At 47.0% G+C, this 27037-nt stretch overlaps 10 protein-coding genes across 10 annotated transcripts; all 10 read right to left on the minus strand.

Moving 5' to 3' along the window:
• Positions 1–83: 83 nt before the first annotated feature.
• Positions 84–1355, minus strand: TEOVI_000486000 (chaperone protein DNAj, putative; the record flags this gene model as incomplete). Its single annotated transcript, XM_067221695.1, has 1 exon — positions 84–1355. The coding sequence occupies one exon, from the start codon at positions 1353–1355 to the stop codon at positions 84–86; it is 1272 nt and encodes a 423-aa protein (XP_067077796.1).
• Positions 1356–1948: 593 nt separating this feature from the next.
• TEOVI_000486100 (uncharacterized protein) lies at positions 1949–7111 on the minus strand (the record flags this gene model as incomplete). Its single annotated transcript, XM_067221696.1, has 1 exon — positions 1949–7111. One exon carries the CDS (start codon positions 7109–7111, stop codon positions 1949–1951), a length of 5163 nt encoding a protein of 1720 aa, XP_067077797.1.
• Positions 7112–7838: 727 nt separating this feature from the next.
• TEOVI_000486200 (SWI/SNF-related matrix-associated actin-dependent regulator of chromatin subfamily-related, putative) lies at positions 7839–11045 on the minus strand (the record flags this gene model as incomplete). The annotated part of the gene is made up of 1 exon (XM_067221697.1): positions 7839–11045. The coding sequence occupies one exon, from the start codon at positions 11043–11045 to the stop codon at positions 7839–7841; it is 3207 nt and encodes a 1068-aa protein (XP_067077798.1).
• Positions 11046–11934: 889 nt separating this feature from the next.
• Positions 11935–12567, minus strand: TEOVI_000486300 (dynein light chain, putative; the record flags this gene model as incomplete). The annotated part of the gene is made up of 1 exon (XM_067221698.1): positions 11935–12567. One exon carries the CDS (start codon positions 12565–12567, stop codon positions 11935–11937), a length of 633 nt encoding a protein of 210 aa, XP_067077799.1.
• Positions 12568–13758: 1191 nt separating this feature from the next.
• On the minus strand, positions 13759–14874 carry TEOVI_000486400 (Mnd1 family, putative; the record flags this gene model as incomplete). The annotated part of the gene is made up of 1 exon (XM_067221699.1): positions 13759–14874. One exon carries the CDS (start codon positions 14872–14874, stop codon positions 13759–13761), a length of 1116 nt encoding a protein of 371 aa, XP_067077800.1.
• A 271-nt stretch (positions 14875–15145) lies between these two features.
• TEOVI_000486500 (uncharacterized protein) lies at positions 15146–16372 on the minus strand (the record flags this gene model as incomplete). The annotated part of the gene is made up of 1 exon (XM_067221700.1): positions 15146–16372. The coding sequence occupies one exon, from the start codon at positions 16370–16372 to the stop codon at positions 15146–15148; it is 1227 nt and encodes a 408-aa protein (XP_067077801.1).
• Positions 16373–17175: 803 nt separating this feature from the next.
• On the minus strand, positions 17176–18939 carry TEOVI_000486600 (replication factor C, subunit 1, putative; the record flags this gene model as incomplete). Its single annotated transcript, XM_067221701.1, has 1 exon — positions 17176–18939. The coding sequence occupies one exon, from the start codon at positions 18937–18939 to the stop codon at positions 17176–17178; it is 1764 nt and encodes a 587-aa protein (XP_067077802.1).
• A 920-nt stretch (positions 18940–19859) lies between these two features.
• Positions 19860–22733, minus strand: TEOVI_000486700 (uncharacterized protein; the record flags this gene model as incomplete). The annotated part of the gene is made up of 1 exon (XM_067221702.1): positions 19860–22733. One exon carries the CDS (start codon positions 22731–22733, stop codon positions 19860–19862), a length of 2874 nt encoding a protein of 957 aa, XP_067077803.1.
• A 794-nt stretch (positions 22734–23527) lies between these two features.
• On the minus strand, positions 23528–25252 carry TEOVI_000486800 (uncharacterized protein; the record flags this gene model as incomplete). Its single annotated transcript, XM_067221703.1, has 1 exon — positions 23528–25252. The coding sequence occupies one exon, from the start codon at positions 25250–25252 to the stop codon at positions 23528–23530; it is 1725 nt and encodes a 574-aa protein (XP_067077804.1).
• Positions 25253–25611: 359 nt separating this feature from the next.
• TEOVI_000486900 (uncharacterized protein) lies at positions 25612–26958 on the minus strand (the record flags this gene model as incomplete). The annotated part of the gene is made up of 1 exon (XM_067221704.1): positions 25612–26958. One exon carries the CDS (start codon positions 26956–26958, stop codon positions 25612–25614), a length of 1347 nt encoding a protein of 448 aa, XP_067077805.1.
• Positions 26959–27037: the final 79 nt, after the last annotated feature.

Raw genomic sequence — 27037 nt, forward strand, 5'->3', positions numbered from 1 at the left:
ACCGAGAGAAAAGGAGGTGCACATTTGCCGGAGTTTCATAACAGCAACAGAAAAAAAAAAGGTTCATCGACTCTAGTGGTAGATTATGTGTAGCACCCTGATCTATCGTACTCCTCCCGCTTTTTAGGGTCACGTAACACACGGTAAGCCTCATTTACTTTCGTCATACGCTCCGTGGAACCCCCGGTGTCTGGGTGTTCAGTGAGCACAATCTTGCGGTATGCTGAGCGGATTTCGTTTACCGATTCACCTCCGTTAAGTCCAAGAGCCCCGTAATAGCCGCGGGGATCTCTCACAGTCCCCTGTTTTCGACTCCATTTTTGTTCATAAGCGTGCGTGTCCCAGTAAGATGAACGACTGTATTCTTCATCGATACGTTTCGAACTCATATCCGGTCGAAAGCCACTGCGGTCGTCACTCTCATGTTTCTCGCGCAGTTTCTGCCGTCGTTTACGTGAGTAGTCACGCCGCAACAATGGAAAGTACCTCGCCGCGTAAAAGGCGATGTAATACATGGGAACAGCAAATAAAGAGCCCATAATGAAGCCCGCCCCCTTATTAGGTGCTAGACACAACGTAACAAGAGCTGTGGCTACTGCAGCCGTACGGCCTGCGTAAAGTGAGTTTATTAAAAAAGGTCCGGTCACTTGTCCGCTGGCACCGTTAACGTACAACGTATACTCTTGTTGGTCATAACAAGCCTTCACCACATAACACGGCATGAAAACTGGTATTACGTCGTCGATATGTATGTTTAACTCAATAAATTCTACAACAATGTTTGAAGCACTGGGATGATATGAACTAATCATGGCGCATGCGGTTTCTGTCGCCTGCCTCCGCACCTCTTGTTCTACAAAAACCCTGAGCGTTCGGGTGGACTGCTCAAAAAGATTTATAGTAGCTCCTTCTACATTCACAGAAGACATGTTACGGAGCTGCAGAGGATTTGTTTCACTACACAAAACACCCTGAACATAATGTAAATTATATTTATACCCGGCATAAATCTGTGTTTGGTGCGGACCAAAGGAACTTTGTAAGGGCTGTGGCGCCGTTACTACCTGTCTCATTCCACTATTACCGGATATTCCTGCATTGTTTTTAGCACCGCCTTCTGCGTCTCTGTAGCTCACAACACCACGAAAGGTACCTTTTATACTTCCTTCACAGAAGTAAAAGGGGAGAAACTCTGCTGAAGGTGGCCCTAACTGCAAGTATTCCATGCTGACGCCAAAAAAAGGCTTGTGGTATTTTTTTTGTACAGATTTGACAGCGTCCCCCGTGGTTATTTGAAACGGGATACCTCGGGGTGCATGAACTGTCATGCGAACTATTGACGTCACAAAAAACATTACCAGTACCCTAAGTTGTACCGATATTAGCAATATTTTTTTCTTGTGGATGACGACAACAGACAACACACGGTTGTGAATACAATGATCAAACCCACTAAATGTAAAGAGTATGTAAAGGCAAAGGGAAAAGCACGTATTCCCACCAAACTATATATATATATATATTTTTGTTTAAGTGCAGAACTCTGCGACTGCAAACATTTTGTAAATGGTATAAACGAGACGGGAGGGGAGCCACTAGGAATAACGAAAAGAGGCATTAACAGTACACTCAGCAGTAGTTTTGGCGGTAAAGGAAGTAGGAAAACGAAAGAACAGTGAGGTATATCAAAGATGACATGTGTGAAAACGACATGTGAGTATATGACCATCACCAGTATTAGGCAGCTGCAATCCTCTTTTTCTTTTTAGAGCATCACACCGATGTAACGACAAAATAGGGCAAAAAAAAAAAAGCAAAGCTTAGCGTTTTATGGTTAGTGAGTCTCAGTAGCCATTACAACCGCTTCTTACGCAACAGCACCACGTTCGAAATATCGCCCACGTTAACTATTTCTTCAGCACCGATCCCACTCATACCGTATGTCCATTCATTGTTGTTGTCGTATTCGCATGAGCGCACTGAACTGAACCACTTCAATAGCCACATTTTCCCCTTGTTTCGCTCCGTCGGTTTCACTTACACTTTGACGCGGTATCGAGTGGAGTTCAACTGTTGGTGTGGGAACATTGAATTCGCCTTCAACCCTCTCATCACTGCCCTTCTTTCGGATATTTCCAATCACTTGATATTGATGGAGGGGATAATCGACCGACACTGCACGGTGCGTGCCTTCTTCCCCCGGTGGTAGAGGTATCGCCGTGAAGCGAAGAACCGTTTCCTCCATCATGGACAGCCTGCACCGCAACCTTTGTTTACCAACCGCAAACCAAAATGCGGGGTCAACCTTTAGACAGACGATGAACTCCTCTTCACTCGCACTGTCCTCCGGCCAGTTGTGTGCAAGAGGATCTAATGTAACGGTGAATTGAACGGGCTCACCAACGGGGAAAACACAATCACCCGGTAGATACCTGGCGCCGGGCCCGTCAGTAAACTCAATCGTGCATCCGAGAGAGGATCTGTTTGCCTCCAGAGAAATCGACTTGGGTGTCTTGTTTGGGCCCGCCGAACTCCACGTGAGAGGTTGTGCGGTAATATCAACGTTGAAGAGGCATGAATGCTTGGATGTAAAACTCGCCAGAGGACCGTTAAATGTGTTACACGAACTGTACAACTTTTCTAAATGAGAAATATCGTACTGAACCCGCACCACCTCCGCATTTACCTCCGGTTCATCTCCTATCTCCGCTTCCAGAGTTTCTGTCGAAGCGGGACTCAGTGGAGTATCGTTAGTGTGCTCCATCCAGTTGCTACTGCTCTTCATCACACCGGAAAAATGGGCAGTTTCCGCCATAGGGGAAGGTAATTTGGTGCCAGAAGATCGGATTGGTCGTAGGATATACTCTTCCATGGGTTTCAGCCTCTCCGTTACAGACCAATTGGAATAAATTAACTGCACCCTTACACTGTGGCGTCTCTCATCCACCTGCGGTGGCGCATTGGACGAAGGTGCAAGTTCGAAGAACAAGTGAACCGACTCCTCCGGCTTCCACTCACGTAACATCAAGTGATCCAGAGCAGACGACACGCGGGACAGTTCATAATACCGATCCCCATCCACTAACTCAAGTAGCGCGCCGCGAAGCCAAAGCGATGTTCCCTTCATCACATTTTTCGCTCGCACAAGACAGTAAACGCGACCTTGATGGCACTTGAAAGAGTATTGCACAGCGAAAGCTGCTGTCATTTTGTAGGGAATGGGAACGCTGACACGGTTGTCGCCGCCACTGGGGTCCATATGGCCCTCGCGACAGATGGACAGATGCGCACGTTCTTCGGACAGTGTCGTATATAAGGGAAGCAAAGGTAGCGACAAGCGCAGCTGGTTGGTTTGTATCGGCAGCCCCTCACCACTTTTGTTACTGTCCCCCACTGCTTTACTTTGCTTTTGCATGTCAATTTTTTCCTCATCATGGTCATCTAGACAAATACGGAAGCAACTTTGCTGCTTTCGGTGTGGCCAAATGCTACCATCCAAGTGTACAGGAAGTACATCTTGCGCAATCCTATCAATTTTTTTTGTGGTCTCACCATCGGTACTGTTCTCTCCGTCACGTGTGACAACGGGTGGGAGTTGTGACATGACAAAACTCTCGTTAATGGGAACAGTGGTAAAAGCACCAGTGATGTGCTTGACACGGACAATAAGGAGCGAACTGTCCCTCTGCCCATCACCTTCCACAAGCCACGCGATCACGTCATTCACGAGCGGCGCAGAGTTACCCCTTCCACTACGGGTCAAACCCTGTAAAACAGAGGTGCATTGATTTGACAGTCGCAAGGGTGGACAATTCTTCGGCCGCGTCAGGAAGAGGCAGGCCAGTGTCGACGAGTCATGTTGCACAGACATCGTTGTAGACGTTGCCGTGTCATTTAGCGTAGAGCGACAATCCAATGACAACATCGTACAAGTTCCGCCATCTGTCAACGTTCTTACACCGAGAGATGCAGGCACTTGCAAACTAAGGGACTCAAACCTACACGTATTTCCCACGACACCAATCGAGTTAACGGTTGTGTGACTATCTTTTCCTCCCCCGATACCTGCTGTGTCCACAGTTGAAGCGGGTGTGCTCCTCATACAAAGCAATGGCTCCTCCAGATCAATTTGGACGTCAAAGAAGGTTAGCGAATCGCCAAAGCAATGCGGCTCCCCTACGGGTGCCAATTGCATCTTAATACCCAAATCCGGTTCTGGAACTGTAAAAAGACATCCCAAAGCCACAGTTTCCGCCTTATCGAAGTCACAACGGAAGCTGTTCAAGGGAGAGCCTGTAGTTTCGGTAGGGGTAAACATCTCTACAGAAGGAAGAGGGGGAATTACGTTATGCTCGTACACAAGTTTTGTCACACCTACCTGGAACGTTATATCATGAAGACGGTAATTACCCGCGTGACAGGCCCTAAATTCCCACACCCACTGTACTTTTTGGTTCTGTTCCGAATAGTAAGTGGATATAATGTCCACAACGTCCACGATATGGATTGTTTCATCATCATCGTCCCAATCTTTCTTCGACACCAGCGTAGCGCTGGGAACGAGAGATTCAGTCATATGGGGTCCCTGTGATTGCTCTTCCTCATCATCACACTCAAGGATGTTGAACAGACAACGCGCCTCAAAGCACAGATATAGTGTATCACCAATGTTAACTTGCAGCCCAATAGATGATCCCCTACTACCATCGTCGCCACCACCATTTGATGCGACAAGTAGTCCAAACTCACTCGCATCACCCAATATAGGCTTGTTACGCAGACAAGTGGCTTGTGCGTATTTTAATAAACCAGTTAGTTTGAAGCACGATAAACCAACGGCATTCTCATCAGAACCCCCTTCATCATCGTATACCTGCTTCGGTCCATTTTCTTCTGTAAGTGAAAAACGGAACGAACCCTCGTCCCTCATGAAGCGCCGCAAGCGACACCACAGTGACCCTGCATTCAACCCTTTTCCCCCCAGCATCTCAATCTCCCGTTTTAACGGTTCATTTTCTCCACACGCGGCGATGAGACGCAACAGTGACTCCTTCATTGAAGTGACATCTTCTTCAAGTACGAACCGCTGCTGATCTTTGCGTTGGCATATGACACGTTCCATGGCCTCCACCAAAAGGCGGTGAATGATTACCTGGAGTTGGAGCCATCCACACTGTTGTACAAATGGAAGGAGGCAAATCTGGCATAGCCTCACTGTTTTTTCGGGTTCTTTTACGGAAAACGAACATGCTAATTTGTAAAGGAGTGCGTGTTCGCGGTGCCGATAGTTGAGAAGGCGGTAGTAGAGCGCTACTGCTTCAGTGAGCGCTCGGTAAAACGAAACAAAGGCATCAACGGAATCTACCTCTGGAACCCCAAATGTTGCGACTGCACTTTCCTTCACCACTTCACCGGTTTCACTATAGCCGAGAAGAGCACCTGCATCAGAAACTAGCTCCAATACCTCATCTGCCAACTGAACGAACAACTTATCGCCACCACTTTCCACGCTTTTTTCAACCCACTCTAGTTTAAGCATTCTGCATAGTTCTTTCAGTCGTTTGGTGGTGTCTGGCGACTGATCAACATCAACGGTTTCGTGAATCACCTCTTTGCCTAATTCCACCTCGGCATCTGGCCAAGGCATCGACATAGAGCTGTTGCCGGAAAACACCGACACACTAATAGAGTCGTGGGGTTGATCACCACTTCTCAGAGGCGAGCTCATATCAGTCACCGATTGCGCCTGCTGTGGGTGCGGTTGATTCCGTTGCGAAGACTCATGCGACTGCTGGCGTTCGCTTAACGATGCTTCTGATCCATCACATCTTGCTTCAGAATGGTCATCCAACGCCCCATTATGAGCCCAGTTCGTTTGCATCGCAGTTATAGCAAAACGAAGCAGGAAAACAATTTGCAAGGAGTTAGTGACCTTGGTAGATTCACCATCTTCAGCGAATTTCTCTCGCGCTAACTGTAAAAATGAATTAAAGCGAGCAAAGGCCAAATCGCGCCTCTCCAACAGCAAGGCACACTTCATCTCACACACTACAATGAAAAGGAGGCCAGCGCCAGGTTCTGCGGCATCTTGCAAAACAGAGGGGTATCTACCCTGCTGGACCGGGAAAGATGCAGGATGAAACATGTCGCTTAATCTTATCAATTGTTCAATTGACTCTTTCTTCGTCAAAAAATTGTAATCGTCTGAATGATAGTAGTACACATCAAACATCCGGGAAAATATGGCCATTGCCTTGTTTACAGCACCAAATTGAAGATAATGCGCAGCCAAATCGTACCCGGCACGCCAACACCTCTGTAAGCTCCATGCTTCATTTGGAGGGGAATTCAAACCTGTGTCTCCGCGAGGCGTATAGGCGGGTCTCCGCTGCTGTGAAGCGTTGAAGATATTAGTCAGTTGTATTGTGAGATTACGGTACGCAGCAGTTAACCGCTCGATTATGCGGGTAGGGGCCTCATTGGGTAAATAAGAGCACATTTGCTGTGGTCCAAACTTCATCGCTCCCAGTTCATCAAAATAAGGTCCCATGGCAGAGGCAGCTGCCTCTGCCTTGCGTTGATCTGGCATTTTTATTTCGCCACCGAAAACCGCAGCTTGCACGGCACTTGTTGACGTTGCATCAACAAGATCCTGGTGATAAAGCATAACTAAACAACTCCCCTCCGTACTTGTCTTCATCATACTCTGCCACTCACGCACCGCGCCATGAAGTGCACGGGTCCGTGACTCGGCTTGATCTACTGCGTAAACATATACGTTCAGTAAGGAGGGCTCCGAATGAAAGGTAGCATTTGTAAGTTTGTTAAATCGCAAATAAAGCCTGCTACCCGGGAGGCAAGTGTTGCAAACCGCACTAGCTGAGATATAGGGTTCAAAGTGCCGTTGCAACACTTGGAAACAGTTCTCGACGGCTACTGGTGTGGCAATTTCGCACTTGTCGCGATTGAGTTGCCGAAGCGAGAAAGTTACGGTTACTGCGGGCAGAGAAAATGAGCGGCGAATCACATCTGATCCCCGCGGTGAGTCCGCCGCGAACGGCACAATTCCAGTGGGGGAAAGGAAACGAACGTTCTCCTGCTCTCCCATCATTTCTCCTGAAGTGCTACGCGTTTTTCTTTGTCTTAACTCTTTTTTTTTCCTTCTGAAGGAGTTACTACCCCTAGCCCTATATCGCAGTTTCACTCTTCTCCCCTTCTCTGCCTTGTCTTGGTGAGGGTCGCAATTCGTAGCACGAGAGGAGGGGGACCGAACCAAACCACCACGAGTTACTTGGTCAAGTAGTGGTCATACGATGATAATTGCGAAGCAAAGAGTGTGGAGAAAACAAAAAGGCAATATTGCCAGCAATGACACAGCGGGTAGGAAAGGGGTCTCCAGGAAATGCAAGAAAACTCTCGAAGGATTTTTTTTCCATAACTAGAACTGTAAACCAGTAACTATGGCAACGCTACCAGCAGATTGCAGGGAAGAGGGAGATTAATTTCGGCAGCAATACAAAAATGTAGAGGGCAACACATTACAATTACCTCACTTTGCCCTTTTATCTCTCTCTATTTCTGTCCCCATCAAATGTTATTTCGAAGCTGATTGTTCAATCAGAACTGCTGAAGTAAGCTACTTGTGTTTTCTTCACTCTTTTTTTCTATTCCGTCACCACAAGTGAAAAATAACGTTTTTGCATGTCTGAGAGGGAAAGGAAAGAAGGGGGAAGCAAAGGTAGAGGGTACAAGTGATGTTACTTAAGAGGTGATATCTCCAATTAACCGATAGCGCACAAAAATATTTCCAAACATGCTCACATAACGTGGCTTTGTTTCTAGACAGTATCGTCATCAACGTATATGGGTCGATAGGGGCTCCCCCCATGTCGCAGTTCTCCGTAAAATTTTGGATCGACAAGCGGTTCGAAGGGGCCAACACAACTGCTATCAGCATTAGAATGGGAAAGCACACTTTGTGCGGAAGTGTTTCCCCCCAAACCTCGCCGGACGCGGGGAACCGACTCCAGGCGTGGGGCTTTGGGTTCAGGCAAGTAACCCTTCGACTCATTTTCATCGTCGCGGCGACTATTCCTTTGGTTTGCTTGCGGCCGCTCCGTAACTTCTGAATTGTTTGGTTCATCACTTGCATCAACCACAAGATTATCAATTCCTTTCCTTACAATGCCCATCTTACTCAGGAGGTCAGCCAGTTGTGGGTCTGCTTCGGCACGTGACTTAATTATGTTATCTAGCAAAGCACCCAGCGTTTTGGCCTGGGGCTCCAACTGACTTTTATGAAAGTTTTGTTTCCACACCTCCCGCAATTGAGCTCCCTCCACCGGATCCGGCATGTTATCCGTGTCAAACAGGCGGTTCTTTTCATACTCCTCCCGGAAAAATCGCTCTTCAGCAGTGAGGTTGGTAGTTTCATCCCGTTGTAGAAACATGGAATGTCGCTCAGCGTACAGAATGTGTTTCGACACATCGGCGAGTACGGCATCCTCAGAGGTGATGGAGGTTGTTGATTGGCGCTGCTCGTCGGTCAATTGTTGGGGCCCACTTCTCACATTTTGTTTGCTGTTTAGAAGTTCATAAATGGGTTGTATTCGGAGCCCTGACAACGAATCACGTTTCAACGAGGCTTCTTCCACAACCGTGCGGAAGAGCCACTCCTTTGCCAACTTCTGCTGAAACATACGGTGTTCAAAGGTTTGATAGCAAACAAGGCGGTATGCGTAAACCGGTTGAGTCTGCCCATATCGATACGCACGTCCAATAGCTTGTGTGTCGTCAGCAGGGTTAAAACTACCATCCGCTATTATGACACGGGTTGCGGATGTAATGGTCAACCCGATACCACCCGCTTTAGTACTCAAAAGGAAAAGGTCAGCACCAGTAGACGAGGCAAAGGACCGTAGCGCCTCAGACCGTTCCCACTCTGTCTTACGGCCATCCAATCTGCAGAAAACAATGGGGCGGCTGAGAGAGCCATCCTTCAACCACCGATCGTTCATCTCGGCTATAATGCCCTCAAAGATATCTAACAATTTAGTAGACATACTAAAAAACAGGCACCGCTCACCCCGCAACACGGCCGCTTTAATTATTAAAATAGAAACGTACAGTTTGGTTCCCTCTTCAGGCATGGGAACATACCCTGGAGGGGGTTGGCACAACCCCCGCCGTTTGCTTCGAAGGGCCACATTTTCCTGCCCAGCCTCGGGGCATTCAGTCATAAAATTATCATCCCCTTCACCATCCGACAGTAGCCCCAAGGCTTCGCTTTGTCCTTCTTCGCCTGTGGCAAATCCGGTTGCATAGAGAAGTTGTGGATGCGCGCAAATTTTATTAATAGCTATTGCTATCTCCAGGAAGGCACGATGTCTTGCACCACTATGCCTTGCTAACTGCAGAAATTCGTTGTACAGTTTTGCTTGACTCTGAGAAAGCGGAAGAACGACAACATACTCGTGCAAAGGTGGCAGTTCCTTCCTCAGTGCTGTTCCATCAGCGCATTGAACAAAATTCCTTAGCTCTCGTGAAAGTGCAAAAGTCTTCATTCGTGCAACTGTCACCTCATCCAAGCTCGCCTTTTGGTCTGCAGCGGCTTCTATTGGACTGACAAAGAACTGTGAGAAGCGCTGCTTGTTAAAGTATTTCCAAACGGCCATGTCCACCATAGCCCAGTACTCCTTTAGGTGATTCTGCAGCGGTGTTCCTGTGATCAGGAGCCGGCGAAGTGGATTGAAGCTTCGTAACACGTTGGCAATTTGTAAATTTTCAGATTTGAGACGATGAGCTTCGTCACATACAAGAAGATCAACATAGCTTGAAGGGTTCCATACCTCCTGACTAGTGGTTCCAATGCACTTGGCGACATTTAGCAGCATTTCATATCCCGCCAGTAAAACACCACCATTCGTCTTCCATTCATTAAACGCCCTCACACGTTGTCCCACTCTTGTGCAGTCTTCCACTGACAACGGAACAATACGTTTATCGCGAGGAAAGAATTTTGACCACATGTTAAACTCTTCAATCCACACGGCCCGTGTCGACTTTGGTACAACGATTAATATCCTCCTCTGCTTTTTTTTTGATTTGTACCAACTTCCACCCATTTTCCGCAACATATCCAGGAAAAGGTGAAGGAAAATGATTACCTGACAAGTCTTCCCAAGTCCCATTGTGTGTGCAAGAATGCAACCAACAGCAGGAACCTGACCAACGGGTCCCTCCGCCAGAATACTCCACATGAAACGAATTCCCTTCAGTTGATGGGCGCGCAAATATATCTTGCAACCGTTTGTTGGCGGTGGACAAGCTGTTGTTTCGTCTGCTGCCGTTTTATTACTACTCCACCCCGGTTCCAAAAGTGCTTCAGCTGGTTGAACAAGTTCGGGTGGAAAGAGGACATCATCTGCTTTCCGACTTCCGTCACCCCAGTTTGATATATTCACCAACAGTCGCCAACGTTCTAACATGTCCTTTTCCTTTTCGTCTAAAATCTTACCAGCAATCACTTTTTCCTTCAACTGAGTGGTTACTTTCTCGAAATATTCCATCGAGGTTTGGTTTTTGTGGAAAAAGGGCTTCAGAACGCTACGTACATCAGCAGACGTCATCGCACGTAGCATTCTGATATTAACTGCCGCCTCTGCCTGTACATTCGTGGACAAAAGGGTACTTGCTGTTTTACTCTCAATTGTTACGCGTTGTACATCGCTACCCACACCTAGTGAAACGCCACCGTTTGACGACGATGATTCCTCCTTCTTCACATCAACCTGAACTTGTGGACTTTGTTGGTTCTGCGCGTTACCTTCGTTTAATTTACCGTAGGTTATAGACCCTTTGACCAGCGGAGCATTTAAAGGTTTACGTAAAAACAGAAACTCCAATTCGGTGATGGAAGCGGATGCTGCCGTTGATGAGCCCTCTCTGTTTTCATTGCCTTCGGGGCCACCCTTCCCTTCGTCTCCTGCTTGGCTTAAGTCCCCATCGTCACTGGGTGTTAAAACGAATAATTCATCGCCATCCATTTGGTGCGCACTCACTTTCTTGAAAAACAGCTACAGTCAATAGGGGGAACAAACGTGGTGGAAAAAAGTTCTTAAATTGAACTGATAAAAAAAAATTTTGCATTCTTTTGAGCACAAGGTGTTGAATATCTCACTCCCTCACGATCCATTCAGCGTGAAGGGGATGATAACAGTAGTGGTAAGTATTCATTCATCTAATGATAACATTTCATAGCTTGCCACTATGTCAGGAAGTGATATCCCTAGTGGTAGGAGTCAAATTTACATAAACAGGAGATAAACCTCCACTGCAGTAACATGCCAACTTTTCCTCTTTCTTTGCTTCTACTACTTACGCACGTCACCACATAAGTAAAAGTAATTCAGTTACAGTTCCTTAGCAGGTCACAACTCCTCCTTCCCTTGCACCATTCATCACCACACGTTATTTTTTCACTCACATACAAGGCAGAAGGAACCAAAACACACAAAACACATACAAAGAAGAGGAGAAAACAGAGGATATGTGAGAGATTCTTTTATTTTCTCTGGGCTCTCTTACATCCTCCTTCTCACCATTACCTTCTCTTTTCTTTAATTTCTTTGTCTCCTTAACACATTTGGAGGCGTACATCTAAAACACCGAATCTGAAAAAAAGAAAAACGAACCCCGTGGAGTGATTTCGAGTAGCACATACACACACCGATAGCTGCCGACTTACTGACTTGAAGTTCAGCACCTTTTTACCGTCTCGTCTTCACACTGCTTCCAAAATACCGCACTGAGTCGCAGCGGCAGATTTGTTACCTGATGTGAGCACTCAGTTGTGTTCCCTTTCTCACCACCAGTGTGTTAGTCACATCTATGCAAACTTAATGTAAATGTATGAATGTGTTCGTTCATGCACTCTTACCGGCCGCGCTCCGCCTCTTCCTTCTCTTCCGGATCCACTGGTACACCATCGAGCTTCGTCAACCGTGGAAGCCTCTGCAATATCATACAGCGGTACTCTTTTTCTGATGGGGCGTTATTGTGAATGGGGTTGTTTTTAAAAAGTACTTCAATGAGTTCAGGGCATTGATTAGCCAACCTGTCAATCTCCGTCCAACTGCTGATAAGGTTGTTACTCATATATAACACCTTAAGGCTCTTTAGTTTATCCAGTCCAGTGAGTTTGTCGATTTTGTTATAAGAGAGCCACAGTTGTTCCAAATGCGGGATGTCTAGTTGCTCAATCTTTCGGATGGCATTTCGACCGAGTGACAGAACCTTTAGTTTCTTGAGCTCTTTCAACCCAGGTCCTATCTTCTCAATGGCATTTGTGGAGAGCGCAAGGTGTTCGCAATTCACCAGCGTCGTAATGTCCTTGTCCATCTTCACAATAGGAGGTAGCATTCCAATTAGCAAAACACGAGCCTCCTCCGAGGCGACAACACGCGGGGCTTCAGCTTTTGCCTCTTCTGTCATCTCCATCGTGCGACGTTTGTATTCCGCATCTTCAAACCGCGCTATCGCCTCTCGAATGGAAGTTGTTCCTGACATTACTATAAACCTCTATAGTCGTGAAAGGATGAAATGCCACTCTCTTCCACCACCTGACCAGTCAATTGAATAGCGACTTCGCTACCTTTCTCACTCTTCTTTTTTTTTTTTGTGCGTGTGTGTTTTTGAACATTACCATGTAATGAACGGATGTTGTTAAAAAGACAGATCATGAAAAAGTAGGAAACAGAAAAGTTTTTTAAAAAAAGTCGACACAAGGGTTAAGAAAAAAAAATTATCCCCCAAAAGGACCACACCAAAAGGTGAGTTACAGACTCATTTATTTATTTATTTTCTCATTAAAGCTTCTCACTTACTCTTAGCCTAAATTAGAAGAGTGGTGGTGAGGTAAGTAAAGAACCTATATCATTAACTCCACAAACGAAAAAAAAAAATAGATAAATAAAGCTCTATTAAATAAATGAATAAAGTTGAAAATAAAACACACACACACACACACAAGCAACAATGTTACAAAATTTAAAAAAGGGCAACAAAATCAATGGGCATGCGGTCAACAATGGAATCAAAACCACACCCACACGCACTAACTGTGCTTCAAGACACCCATATGCAAGTCTTTCCCTCGATGGCGCATTGCGTGCTTGAGTTTGGCAGAATGCGTGTAGAAAAAATAAAAGGATCAGTTCGTTAAGAATACGGACCGGGAATCATTTTCTTTGCCTATATCTTCTAACAACTTACCAAAAGCTCTGACACTTCCAACCGTCCGCTTAAAGGAAAATAAGTATTAAACAATATTTTCAACACACAGCGGGTTCGGAAGGAGTGAGAAGGTATATATATATATATATATAGAGAGAGAGAGAGAGAGAATTCGACACGCTCGCTCTCCTCAAATAAAAGAAACGTGGAGGATTTGGAGAGGTATTTACTCGTTACAATAAAACGTTGAAAAGTAACAATATGCTCTTTGATAACATTTCTTGTTGCATGCGAACGACCCTTCTTCAAGAGTTGGGCTCCCCTTCCCCTCCAAAAAAAAAAAATAATAATAGCAACATAAAATGTGTAACACAAGTCTGTGAACGCAAGCCGAATATGATATATTTAAAAATTGCGGCAATGACTGTTTAAGTCTGTCTGCCGTTCAAGGAAAGGTATTCTGTGCTTGTTCTGTTAGAAAAGGGATTCAAAGCAGCACGCTATTTCTTGGACTAACGAGTTTGGTTACCTTCGGCAACGCCGTTGTCTGGCCGGCGTGAGTGCATCAGTATTACTCGCAGCAGGTGGTCTGTCCTTTTCATTCTTTTTCTTTTTAACTGAGGGAGCATTAACCATATTGTCATCTTTCTTAGCATTCTCCAGTGGAGGTCTCCCCCTGCCACGCTTCTTTCCATCCCTCTCCTTCCTTAAGGTGTTAGAGGTTTCATTCTCAACGTCTTCATGAGGTTTCACATCACATCCACCTTCAGTTAATGCTTCCCCCGCTTCCTCATTGATATTTTGGGTGTGGCCTTCCTCAATGTGGAATGCTGCCGGTACTTCTTGACTGTTGCCTCCCCCGTGAGTGGCATCGACGGTGCAGATTAGAGGTGACGCACAAGAATTTCCTGAAGATGTACATGCTGATTTACCCCCACTCGTTGCTGACGGCAGAAGCTCATCATACTCAATGTATTCCACCTCTAGAGGAAGCTGCAGCTGAGCACGCAGCTCCCGTGCACTCATCCCCATCTTCCGTGAGATATGCTGCTCAAGTAAGTACATGTTGTCTGTCCAGCGGTTGGCAGATTCCCACGCTACCACTGTTGCGGCCTTCAGTTTTTCAACGAATGCTGGATCCAACAGGGCAAGTTGATTGAGTTGCTCTTCCAGTATCTTGACTTCACCCTGAAGACTTCGTATTTGCTCTGCATCCTTTTGAACAGCGTTGTCATCCCCAATGGATGCCTGAGTCTCTTTTATCCGCTGACGAATATCTTTCTCTGTCTTCTTCAAAGTTTGAAGTTCCGTCCGAAGCTCATCTTCTGACATACTAAGGTATTTGGCTAATTCTGTGGTTGTTGTTTTCTCTCCCATAGAGCCGGCCAACCGTTGGGTAGCAGTTTGGGGAAAACGCCAAAAAAGAACATGAACACCCACTTTCTTCTGCCGCACACGATTTTCCGAGACAAGGATTTCCATGCACTCTTCCACGGACTGTGGGATCACGCCCGTCGCCTTGGGTAGAATTTGAATTAAATCTTTCAACGTGTAAGGCGACGGATTGTTAACAAACCAAGTTTCAATACGCGACACCTTTTCTTCCATGGAGAGACCCTTCTTTTTTGCGGATTTGTTCATTAGCAACCGATGAAGCTGAGACCACTTGTTTCGTGTCTGAATTTCGTCCTCCTCCTTGTACAGTTATCAAAGCAGAATCATAAAGGGGAAAATCAGTTGGTGGGGCATCAACCCTCTGATGGAAAATGAAGTACCCGCACACTTGGGCAGAAATAGATGTAAATAAAATAATGAGGAAAGAGTAAGTTTGGCGATACACTGTTCCATTTTCTTCCAGTTGTGTACACAAAGGGCAATTAGATTACGCCGCAACAACAAAATAAAGCGATATTCACATCTTGCAGCCTTTTTGAAACGGTGACCCGTATGCACCCTCACGTATGGTCGAGAGCACGCGACTGCGGTACGTTACTTCCGGTAGCTCCATGTTCAAAGAATGTTTACATGTTTGTAGAGAATTTGTATGCTTCCATTTGGAGGTTGCCAACCCTTTTTTGCCACTGATGGTGCCCGCCCTCTCTTTCGTCGAGGTGCTCACCTGTGAAACCAGGTACGCCACCTTCTTTTGCATTGCGGTTGGCAACAATCTAATTCCCCTTTCCTCGCACAGTTCCTCTGATATTTGCTTTATAGTAGGCGATGTCCGTTGTACATTACGAAGAACAAAAGTATTACCGTCCAGCGTGACGTGCAAATTGGCAAACGCCTCGGGTGCTAAGTGTGACAAATAGGCACCTTGAACCCTAAGGTGATCCCTCGGCCCAGTACGCAGGTCCGTGTCTTCTGATTTCACAATACATCCCTCCTTAAGATAACACGAAATGTTAGAATAAAAAACATTTCCTGCATCGTCACGCCGCGAGCGGGGGTGGCCGCTTGCAGCCAATTGCTGCGCAGCAGAGGCAAGAAACAGATCTCTCCACACATCAAGTTTATGTTTGAGCAGTTGTCCCTCATGTGCCAGAGGTTTTTCCTCACGTCTACGTCCTTTGCTTTCCGTAGCAGGTGAAGTATCAACCTTTGGAACAATGGGCGACAAGGTGAGAGGATCACCCTCGTTCTTCAATTCACTTTGTTCGGTGTTTGTTTTCCCCTTTCTCCTCGTATCTTGAATGACATTGAAAAGATTGTGCGATAACGACCTGGGGTACGGTAACGGGTACCCACATACGGTTGGAGAGCAGGGAGCTTGTAATTTACCCATGGGCGTTTTACAAACTTCGCTGTTCCTCTTTGCGCTTTTTAATGCCGCTGGTATCCTCCCCTCAAATGGAGAGGGTGAGTAACTGTGTTTTCTGTCGGTGCGCGCGGACTTCGCGCACGATGTTTCTTCACCAACCTGATGTTCTTCGGGGTTCAGGGTTTTCATTGCTCCGATTTGTCGGAGCTTTCGCGCCACGTAATTAACGGAGTTTCGTACTCGTGGGCTGTTCTGATGTTTTTGAACAACGCGTTCAACGTACGCCTCGGTTCCGGCAGTTTCACGGATGGCAGGGTGAGAATACAATGGAAAAGAATGCTTTCCTACTTGCACCTGTTTCACGTTTTGCGTCATCATTGAATCACACGCGTCTCACACCAATGTATTTGTGTAAATGCGATGTAGGTACAAGAGTGCAGTTGTCGCACCTTGATCAGTGTGAGAGCCAACTGCGTTAGTAGCCTAACACAACCGAAGCGCTCACAACTAGGAGATTATTGAAGCAGAGAAAAGAAAATAAGAGAAACCTAAACGGTTGAGGTTAGAGGCAGGACACTACATACACCCAAAGAATAGTACAACGTCGCTGCGAATGGGAGGAATGAGTAAACGACAGATGAATAGCGTTTACAAAGAGTAAATTTTCAACTTTTTTATAAAAGTAAAGCAGGTGACCTCAGGTTTCGAGCATGTTGTGGGGGTTCACAAAAATTAAAGAAAAGGCTATTTTCCCTGCCCCGTAGAATATAGAAGGTGCGCGGCTGCGGGGGGACAGTGGATTGGAGAGTAGCGAACGGGTGCACCAAGTATTTTCGCGCATCTTTTAAGTTCTAGCATGTTACCCTATTGTGCTTCCTTTATTTTTATAAATGTACTCTCGCCACGTCACTATTTCCTTCCTCCCATTCCCCTTCCACATCACTGCTTGACTGCTCCTCCCAACCGCTCATTGTATATGTGAGCATTCATACCAATATGTCGGGTGCTGAGCAGAAAAGCAATTTTCTGCAGGACAATAACATGTATTCCCTTGTATGATTCCTAGATTTCACCTCCCCCCTTTTGGCACCTCCATTCACACGTTCAATAAATCGCATACACGGTCACATGAGGCGTTAACGTGTTTGTGTTCATGTGCATACTTGAACGGTTTGTTACCTCTAATAGTCATCGGAACTGTAGCTCTCAAACTCCGGTTCCGAATCAGAGTCGACAAGAGTGGCTTTCCTCCCCCGCCTACCCGCAGGTTTCGCCGTCTTGGCCGCCGCTTTCTTCGGTTTTGCATTCTCGTTACCTTCCTTTTTCGCCGCCTTCTTCGGCTTCGCGGCAGTTTTCGCGGAAGCTTTCTTCGCAGTGGGGCGTGAGGCTCCCGCAACACTTCCTTCTTCCTCGTTGTCTTCTTCCCCCTCTCCAAACCCTATTCCATCGGTGGCAACCCGTTGCAGCGCCCCCTTCGCAAAGCTTTCCAAACGATGTGTCTTGTTGAACTCTCGCGTGAAGGCTGCTTTTATACCTCCTGGAATATCTCCTGCAGCAGGGTTTGGAGACGCCGACTGCATTTTCTTAAAGTGTGCAACAGACTGGATAAATTCCCAGTCATCACGCATGATGTGGTACTGATCCATGAAAGCAATTACTTCCGGAATGGCATCCTTCCCCCGTTGTGCTAATGGGTCGGTAAGTCTGCTCTCCCAGGCACGTGGTATGTAATCAAGCAGAACATCCTCTTGTGTACCGCTAATACCCTTCGAGTGACCCATCGCCTGAAATGTCAAGCACCGAAGCAGCCTTTTGTTTTTACCAGCAGCTGAATTTTGACCAAGCCATGAAGGAAACTTCACAGGGCGTTGTCGATCAAATATGGCCTGCTGCCCTGTTACAAAAGTTTCGTAATGACCACGAGTTAGGGCACACGGTATAATACTGGAGAGAAGTACGTGGGACCGGGATACGGACCAGTTGTTCTCAAAGAACATAATACGTTGCGCTAGATCCGAGAGTGAAATTGAAGACGCTGCCTCGGCAACTGCATCCATCCAATCACGGTCCTCAGGTTTGAAGTGAAGGTAGTTTTCCTGCACGAACATGTCCACAAGGTCCGAGTTGTAGAACGTGGACTGGAGCTCTTCAATGGAACGGGGCCTACCACGCGACGACCCCTGCAGAAGAAATACCTCGGCGGCTTCAAATAGGCCAACATCACCATCTTTTGCTGACTGCAGTGCGCACTCCGCAAGTTTCTTCTGCTGAAGTGATGTTTGGTTGATGCACCACATTTGCAGATTGTTGAGCATGCTGCGGATGTCGCTTCCCGATCGTTGTATGATGTCCTGCAGAAGCTGTTTAGAAAGAGAGATGCCTTCGCGAGCCAGTACCTTATCACAAAGGTAGTTGGCAACTATGTTACACGGGGGTCGACCAGCGCGGATGTCTTCCACGTGGTTCAGCAGTGAGCGCAATTTTGGATGCCACCGGTCGTTGCACGTGCAGATGATTGGCACGTTGGTATTCTTGATCATTTGAATAACTTCTCCGACGCCGCCAATGTCGCACCCATCCACTTCGTCCATCAGCAGCACAATATTAGCGTAGGACGAGGAAGTGTTGCTGAAAGTGCGGTTATTAACTACGGTGCTAACATTCTCCCGCAGTGATTTTCTGCTGCGGAAGTCGCTGGCGTTGTATTCAACAACAACACGCCCGAGCTCGGAAGCCACAACATAAACAGATGTCGTCTTACCAACACCAGGTGGTCCCGAGAGTAGTGCTCCCCTCATTTTGGAACTATTGGCTTCAAATTCTTCCATCCATTGCTTCAACTTATTTGCGGTAACGGGGTAACACATCTGTGCAATGGTTTTTGGTTTGTACTTCTCCGCCCACGAGTGGGGCACTTCAATGGAACTCGGACTGCTGGTCATCATCGTCAACGGTCTCTCTTAGCTGTACAAACGAAAAAAGTGCGTAACTGCGCGCACACAAAATTATATTGTACTTATGTGCGGGGAACTCTAGCACCCAATAGCCAACCCCCCTTCACTGCACGATCCAGCACCTCAATACAACATTTCCGTTGTCAGGGGGTTCCAGTAGGTTTACGGCAACCCCCATGAAAGCAGACCAAGTAGAAGGAAAAAGAAAGACACACAAACAAGAGAAATGCGTCATAGACAAATAGAAAAGAAGTGAAGGTGACGGTAAGGTAATGCAGCCCAGAACGCGTAAATTGGTTAAATTTAGTGTTGTTCCACGTTTCCTTGTGTGCTCCCACGCTTAATAACAACGGAAAAGAAAAGACAGAAAAGGGTTTATATATATATATATATATATATATATGTCCGCATGCTTTAAACGGTCATAAAAAATATAGGAAAACAACATAAACGCTTCTAACTGAAGCAGATGCATCTACCACTCCCTCTACCAAACCCCATTCCACTTGTCTCCCGCTCCCTTCCAACAATCTCTTTCCCTATTCTACTGCCCATTATTTTCTTTTCGCTTATATCCAGTACCCTTTCGTTTCGCTCAGCATCTAATAAAGAACAGCATCGCAGTAGTTCACACTTCCCCTCAAAAAAAAAAAAAAGAAGCATTCGTAATTAAAAAAAACAAGTAAAAGAACTTTATGTTTCGTCACCTCGCACACTGTTGCTCTATGTAGTAGTTTTAACACACCTAAGGGGTAAAATATATATCTCAAAACACTAAGAGAACCACCAAACTGTTTGGCAGCCTTTCTTAAAATATTGCAAATGTGCATGAAAGTTCCATATAGTAAAACCGCAAGCACCCCTTAGTGTAAAGCCTTGCCTCCACGCGCACACTCGCTCGTCTACAACCATCAGTGCTGCGCTACCCTCGAGGGGCTGGAGATTATCTTTACGCATGATCCGTTTGGTCTTTGAGGAGTGGTGGCGCCCGACCGCCGTGGTGTGATCGGGAGGGGCGGCTCAGTAATTTGACGAGTTGTTGTCATTCGTTGTCCGTTAGCCGTCCATTCATGCGCCTGTAGATGGGGAGGCTGCGACGAACAACGTCCACCCCTCGGTGGGGAACGTATCTGTGTATGCCCACAAATAGCCCACTTCCTCCTTAAATGAGGTTCCCTCGTATTACTCCGTCCAACGCTATCATGACCACTGCTCCGCCACACGGGTTCACCAGTTCCGTTTCTGGGGGTCGCTGCAGATGCTGCTGACTGGGTCTGCTGCGGCTGCGCCGGTCCCAACTGTGAAGCTCTTACAGATGTTGGTGACGAAGTGTGGAGATACGACATGTAAGGAATCTTCACTCCTCCCATTTTCGGGGCAGTGGGGCTCGGCGGTTCGCGACGTGGGCCTGGAGATGGTGGTGGCACAACTCGTATGCTAACAGAAGGAACGCCTTGACCTGCGTTGTCACTGCGCTGAATGCCATTTACATCCGTCTTGCTCTTTGGAGGAGATGAAAATGAGATAAACGGTTCGGGAGTGCACACAGGCCTCTGTACCGTCTGCGCAAAAGGCGGTCGGCTTGCTGACTGCACTTGCGGTCGCACAACTGGATCCTGTTGTAGGCAAATAGGTTTCCTAATTCTCTGAGGACTGCTGGTAAGTGGGGGGTACACTTTCGGCACCTGTGCGTGTGCCGTATCATCTCTTAGAGGAGAGTTGTCGGAACTTAGAGCTGATTTCCCCTTTTGCTGACGGTGCGAATCGCCACCCGACTTCTGATGAGTACGGCGATGACGACGCTTTCTTTCCGTTGTCCGTGACTCATCAAATGGTGTACCGCTGGAAAAGTTACTTGATGAACTTGAGTCTGACGTACTGCTCTGGTCAGTGGATGAGTCAGGGGCATTGTTTTTTCGCCGTTTTATACGCTTTTGTCGCTTGCCCTTTCTCTCACGCTTATCTTTATCGTGGACTCGCGGACTTACAGCAGTTTTACGATCCAAGATCTTATTTCCTACATTTTTGTATGTATGAGTAACGCTGTCAGGTGAATGACTGTTGTCACACGACTTGTTCTCTTTGCTAATATCCACAATGGGAACTTCATCCTTCCCCCCACCTTCTGACGAGGAAACTGATATGTTTGACCCCCGCGTGGAAGCGGGGAGGGATGGAGATTTGGTACTCGGTTGCTCTGTCGTGCCGTCCGGGCGGGGCGTCTTCTCGTCTGGAAGCGTGCGTGGTGAAAGGGCGGCATTCTTGACCTCCTTGTGGCTGGGTTGTGGCGGAGAGGTTTGGGTTTCGCGGTGATTTCCCTTCTTTGTTACCATGTCGGGCGGCTTAAACCTTTGTCGCGGCGAAGGAAATGATATTCCTGCGTCGCAAGTATTTTTCCGACTAAGGTCTTCGTTCTTCACTCGCGTGCTCTTGTTCTTTTCACTTTCTCTTGAATCATCCACGGCTGGTGATAATCTTACCTGGGGTGATCTTGTTCCTCGTTGGGTCCTTTGTGGTGATCTCCACATCCTCTGTGCATCGGAGGATCCACTCCTCTCACAGGGGGAAGAAAAACATCTACATGGGCTCACAAGAATACTGGAGCGTGCCGGAGACATAGTTGGCACACGGTTTCTCACGCACCGCTCCCTCTCTACGACACGTGGGGGAATAACAACATAATTATCGTAACCAGCGTAGCCTTGAAGTGCATCATCTGAGGGATGTACATCCTCTGATGCGTCAGTTAGTTCTGAATCATAGCCGTTGTCCATACGGCCCCACCGGCTAATACCACTGCTCAAAGGAAAGTAACGATCCACTGGTGGTGTTAGGCGTCGGCCTGGAACGGGCGGAGAAAGAGGACGCTTCCTCGCCGATAGTGTTCTTCTTGATTGACCGTCAGGAGGTGGAAGGGGCGCAATGTACCCACCTTTAATCCGACGCAATGGACTACGATTTTCGGATGGGTTAGCAGCAGGAGGTGCAAACAGATCCATGTAACGTTGGGCATTCTTTACACCCCTCCATGCTGGCTTTGCGGTGGCTGCCGGGCGAAAGTAGGAATAACTAGAAGGTGACTTCCCCAACCCGTTCGGACACTCATCCTGTGGGGAAATCCGCCGTGACGATGGGGGTGGTGGTTTCCGATCATAAGAGCGAGCCCTCTGCTGTCCAGCGTAGCCTCTGGGGTTAGCCGGCGAGAGTGGCCTCCCTCGACTTGTGTTGCTCTTTGGTGGTCTCAGCCTTTCCGCACTATATGCTTGTCTTCGACGAATTCTATGGGTGATAGGTTTTTCGTCCTGATCATCATACGTTGGTGGTTGCCTTTTTCTCTCGCTGGAGAGTAATGGCGATTTCGTGGGTGCGGGTGATGTGTAACGTCTTCTAGTTGGCTTCATCTCCTCACGTGGCCTTTCAAGGGGATCCTCTATGGGGGAGAGTGTTTCTGGTGGGGGCGGGGGTGGGGTGGAAGCGGTATTCATGGTGTAACGCAAACCTCTATCGCGTGTTCTTTTCATTTCATTCGTTCGCGCATCTGGATTATTGTGAAAAGGTTCGTCTCTATTCCACTGCTGTTGCTGAGAGTTCGATAACGTAGAGCCTGGTTGTTTCTTTGAGTCACAATTATACGGTCCCATTTCCCGTAGCAAGGGCGCAATGTGATGGTAACGCTCTATTTCCATGCGCTCTACAACTTCATCCACGTCGGTAGCCTCAATCAGCTGCTTAACAAGTTCCTCGTCGTCAAGAAAGCTCTCATATGATTGAGGTGAGCGCTGCATTATTGGAGAGAGTAAGGGTATATGAGCTTAGACCTTTTCTTCTTCTTTTCTCTTACGTTGTTAAGGATTTACCTTATATGTATATATATAATGATTTATATGCTCTTGTTTGTGTGCGTGTGTATGTGTGTGTGTTATTACTTGCTAAGTTATCTACCAAAAATAATAACAGTAAGTGTATCTATTTGCACTTCTTCTCTATGAGCTCCTGTAGTGTGGAATTTCCACCGCGGTCAGTGCTCCTCCTGACACCTTGAGATGGGTCAATAAAGAAAACAATTGAGGAAAAACAACGCAAAAAACTGTGCAGGGAGCGGACGCTGTGTATAGAGCATGAAAAGCCATATCAGGAGGAGGAATGTCAGAAGTTTGCGGAAATAAACAATGAATTATGAAACAAATAATCATCAAACGTTGTGCAGAAAATTACGAAGAATCACAATGCAAAAAGAGAAAAACGTTCCCTGTTCGCCTCCTCCACATTACATTCGTGTAAAAGTGTAGAATACACAAAACACTAGTCGTACGCTTGGTTACACAGCAAAAAGCGCTTGTGTATACCACTGTACTGTGTTCAGCTGCACCAAATTGCATCACCAACTAAACATTGGGGACATCGTGCAAGTTCACTGTTTCCAACCGTGTGAAACGCAAAAAAAATGAAGAAAAGAATGAAAAGGGTTGTGAAGACTACAGCAACGAGGCAACAGCGCATATATATATATATCCCGATCCAGCAGAGGTAATTTACACTTTCCACCTTTCATTTAGTGTGATTTCCACAAAGTTCCCTCCTACATAACTTTTGCGGCCAGCCACGATGCGAAGGCGCGGATTGCCGGCGCTGTAGAACCGCTAGGAGCCAACTCTAGCACCAGCAAAGCAACAGCAGCATCGGGAAATAACAATGGAACAACCAGCATCGCCACCACAGCCCCATTTGTGCGAAGAATGGTGAACGGTGATGAGCTGCGCGGCGCAGCGCAGAGAGCACTGCCATTCCTCGAGGCGCGGCCACTACCATAACGAAGAGAAAAGGAGGTGAGCTGCACCAGCTCAAGCGCAGCTGCATCCAAACTTTCCGGCCACGGATTCCTACACTCTGCCGTCTCTCCTGGGTGAGAAGTGTCGCCCTTGCAATAGTGATAAATACAAGTATTCTGTAATATGTTGATAGCGTACGCGCCGTTACTGCAGTAATGTTGGTAAATACCGATCTGCCGCACAGATTCCATAACACCAGAAGCCGCAGCGGTGAAGAGGGAAGCAGACGGTGCACAGTGAAGGGTTTCCGCGCTTTTATTGGCCATCAGCTTCGTGAACTGGGGAACCTCAAGAGTCGTAGAGATAAGCTTTATCACACCGGATACTATATGAGACATGGGGGCGCCGGTAAAGTCATTCAATGCCACTTCCATTTGAAGGGCGATACACCACCCTCCAGCGGAGGCAAAAGAGAGACACACTGTCGCTCCAACATGATGTGGTTGGCTCATTGGTTTTAAATAACCTGGAACGCGAAGGCAATCAGCTCCCGTCCTCGCGTGCATCGCAAAGCACTTTATAGTGATGGTTTGTTGCGCACCTTCACCGAGGCACCTGCACATATACGTCGTCAGAGCAGCTGGTAGAAGGTACATCTGAAAGTCCTCACAGGAACCGCAACTGAATACGGGCTCACCACGGTGCCACACAGCAGATGCCGTGACTACCAAACGTTTGTAGCCATCGCAAAGTCCACCACTGGCTATGGCCCCGTTCATTGATGTGTACTCGGAAAAATTTGTGGCCGACCAAACTAATTTCTGCATCATCACTCGAAACTGGTTACTATGACGCAAAGCAGACGGGCTACAGCTGCACATTTTATTAACAGAAGCAACAACCTGTGCGGACACCTGCGAGATGGTGGGTGAGGAAACCGTCCCTTGACTTATACACTCCGTCAGATGTGCCGTAAATTCCACCACTTGTTGCATCCGAGTCCTTAGCGCGTCCTGCACCGCTGTAGCATTCTCACTTATGCGATTGTGCAATGGGTAATACGTCGGCACAGAGGCAACTGCCGCCACGTCTGTTCCAATTTCGTAACCCCTAACAGCTGTTGACAATAAAACATGTAATGCGGTGGGGCCAAACCATCGCCACACGGTTTTGGGAACCGTAACAGAGAGTAAATACCTATTGTGTTCTATGGGGTGTAACAAAAACAAACGTCCACCACCTTCCACATGAATATACGGCGGCGGCCTAGCTCTAATTGATTTGAGACTATCTTCTATCCTCAAGGGTTGGCCCTCCTCAAAATGACTCACCACATCTATCGCTACGTAATGGTGTTTCGCAAGAAGTCCCACAGAACCCATTATTATACCTCGTTCATTTTCCTGGTGCCCCTCGTGTGTGGTCCCCTGGCCTTGAATAACCAGTTCCGTGTGCAGTACCGGTTCGGCCGTACAACCCACCACCTCGGGGCTGCGGTAGAGAGACACCAACTGCACACGGAAGACCTCAGTCATGTGACACAAAGTTACCTACCTACCTACAAACAACACATATTTCGTGAAAAATGGAAGTGCAACGAAAAAATAATAATAATATGAAAACAATGACACGGTTAGTGGACCGCAAAGGGTGTTAGAAGAAACCGGGAGGAAAGCACACATCAATAAAAATTTGGGCAACACCAACGAACGTGCGTGGACTGAATAAAACTATGTTGAGGCTTAGGTGTATGTCTCCTTCTTTCAGTCAGCGCCCTGTCAACAAATAAGCGTTGTGCTTCGTTTCCATTCCTTTGTTGGTTTTTTCCACCTCGCCTGTATCATTCAGCAGGCACAGAGCCCTTCCCAGCGCAGGTTGTCGTAATTCTAAATAGCTATCGCATCACATTGAAGCTACCGTTGTTTGTGGAGTCTAAGAACCGCATAGCTTCACGCATTTTCCTCTCACATCGCTCAATATACATCTGCAGCTGTTGGCTTGGAAAAAATAAAGGAACTTCGATGGAAATGGGAGGAGAAGAAACAATACGAAATAGATTTCGACCCCGCTTCACAAGTGCTGCAGTAGCAACCCCTCCTCCTTCTCTCAGTATCAATTCGGCAGTATGAGCTGGTGATTCTTCTTTCTTGTGCTGCTTCTTGTCTTGGGGTTTTAGATCACTATTCACAGGGAGAGATTTGACACCTGTAGAAGATACGGCACGATTCTCTTGTGTTTTGGTCATCGGTGATACTCTATCTGTCTGCTGTGAATTTGCTGCTGGAGAATCGCCATCGGACCACGTTAGGTACTCTTCCCGCGGAGACATTTCCGTAGCAACATCAACGGCAGACGGTTTACTCTTTGCAGATACGCTTCTTGTGACTTTACGTTGCTGCGTTTCCACACGTGGTTGTGATTGTTGACGAGATGGTAGTCGCTGCGCAGATGACTCAAAGCTATCAACATACTTCAGTGTTTCCTTTCTATTACTGGCGTCCGTGGGTCGCATGAATCCGTGGAACACCATCCTTCCACCTTCTTTCGATCCGCGGAAAGAGTCCTTCACACACATTGGCTGTGGTGTCTGTGTAAATATCGTTTTTGTGGGTCTCGTGCTCTCTATTCGCTTTCTTCGGATCACACCCTTACCTGTACAACTTTTGTTTTTATGCGATGCTGGACTCTTATCCTTGATAGGTGTTGGCCTGGCGGTCGACTGTTCAACCAGAGAAAGAGACGAACTACCGTTTCGCTGAACACCTTTCTCGACCCTTGAAATGGAGACCGCTCTCGCTGCTTTATCTGCTTCATCCAACTTTTGGCGTTGCCTGACCACACCTTGCCCTGCGCTTCGCCGCTGAACGCCTAACGTTTCAGTAAGGTTAATTTGATCCCGCATAGCATTCGTCATAAAAAGCACATGATCAACAATAAACGATTCGGGAACACCGTTGGCAACACATTGGTCGATGAAATCTACAATGAACGAATGTGGTCTATCAACATCGTTCCTGAGGCTCTCCGTGAATGAACCTGTTGGGGGGCTGAAGTGATAGAAAGGTGCGCTGGCTCCAGAGTAGGAAGAACCCGTTAAGGCTTCTGCACCCTTTCTCACGTCGTTATTCTCCTGCTTCTTCACGTCCTGAAATGGCGACATCAGTGGCCCCTTACACGAACCGGTGGGTTGCTTGACCCCACATGAAGCTTTACACGGTGCCGTACCAAGTGAAACGTTCATATCCGAAGGTGTAGTTATTATTGTATAAACGCATATCTATCATTTTCATTTTCCGATGATATGTGCGAGACAAAATAAA

The sequence above is a fragment of the Trypanosoma equiperdum genome (genome assembly GCF_001457755.1).
Source record: "Trypanosoma equiperdum strain OVI genome assembly, contig: ctg_1480, whole genome shotgun sequence".
NCBI lineage: Eukaryota > Euglenozoa > Kinetoplastea > Trypanosomatida > Trypanosomatidae > Trypanosoma > Trypanosoma equiperdum.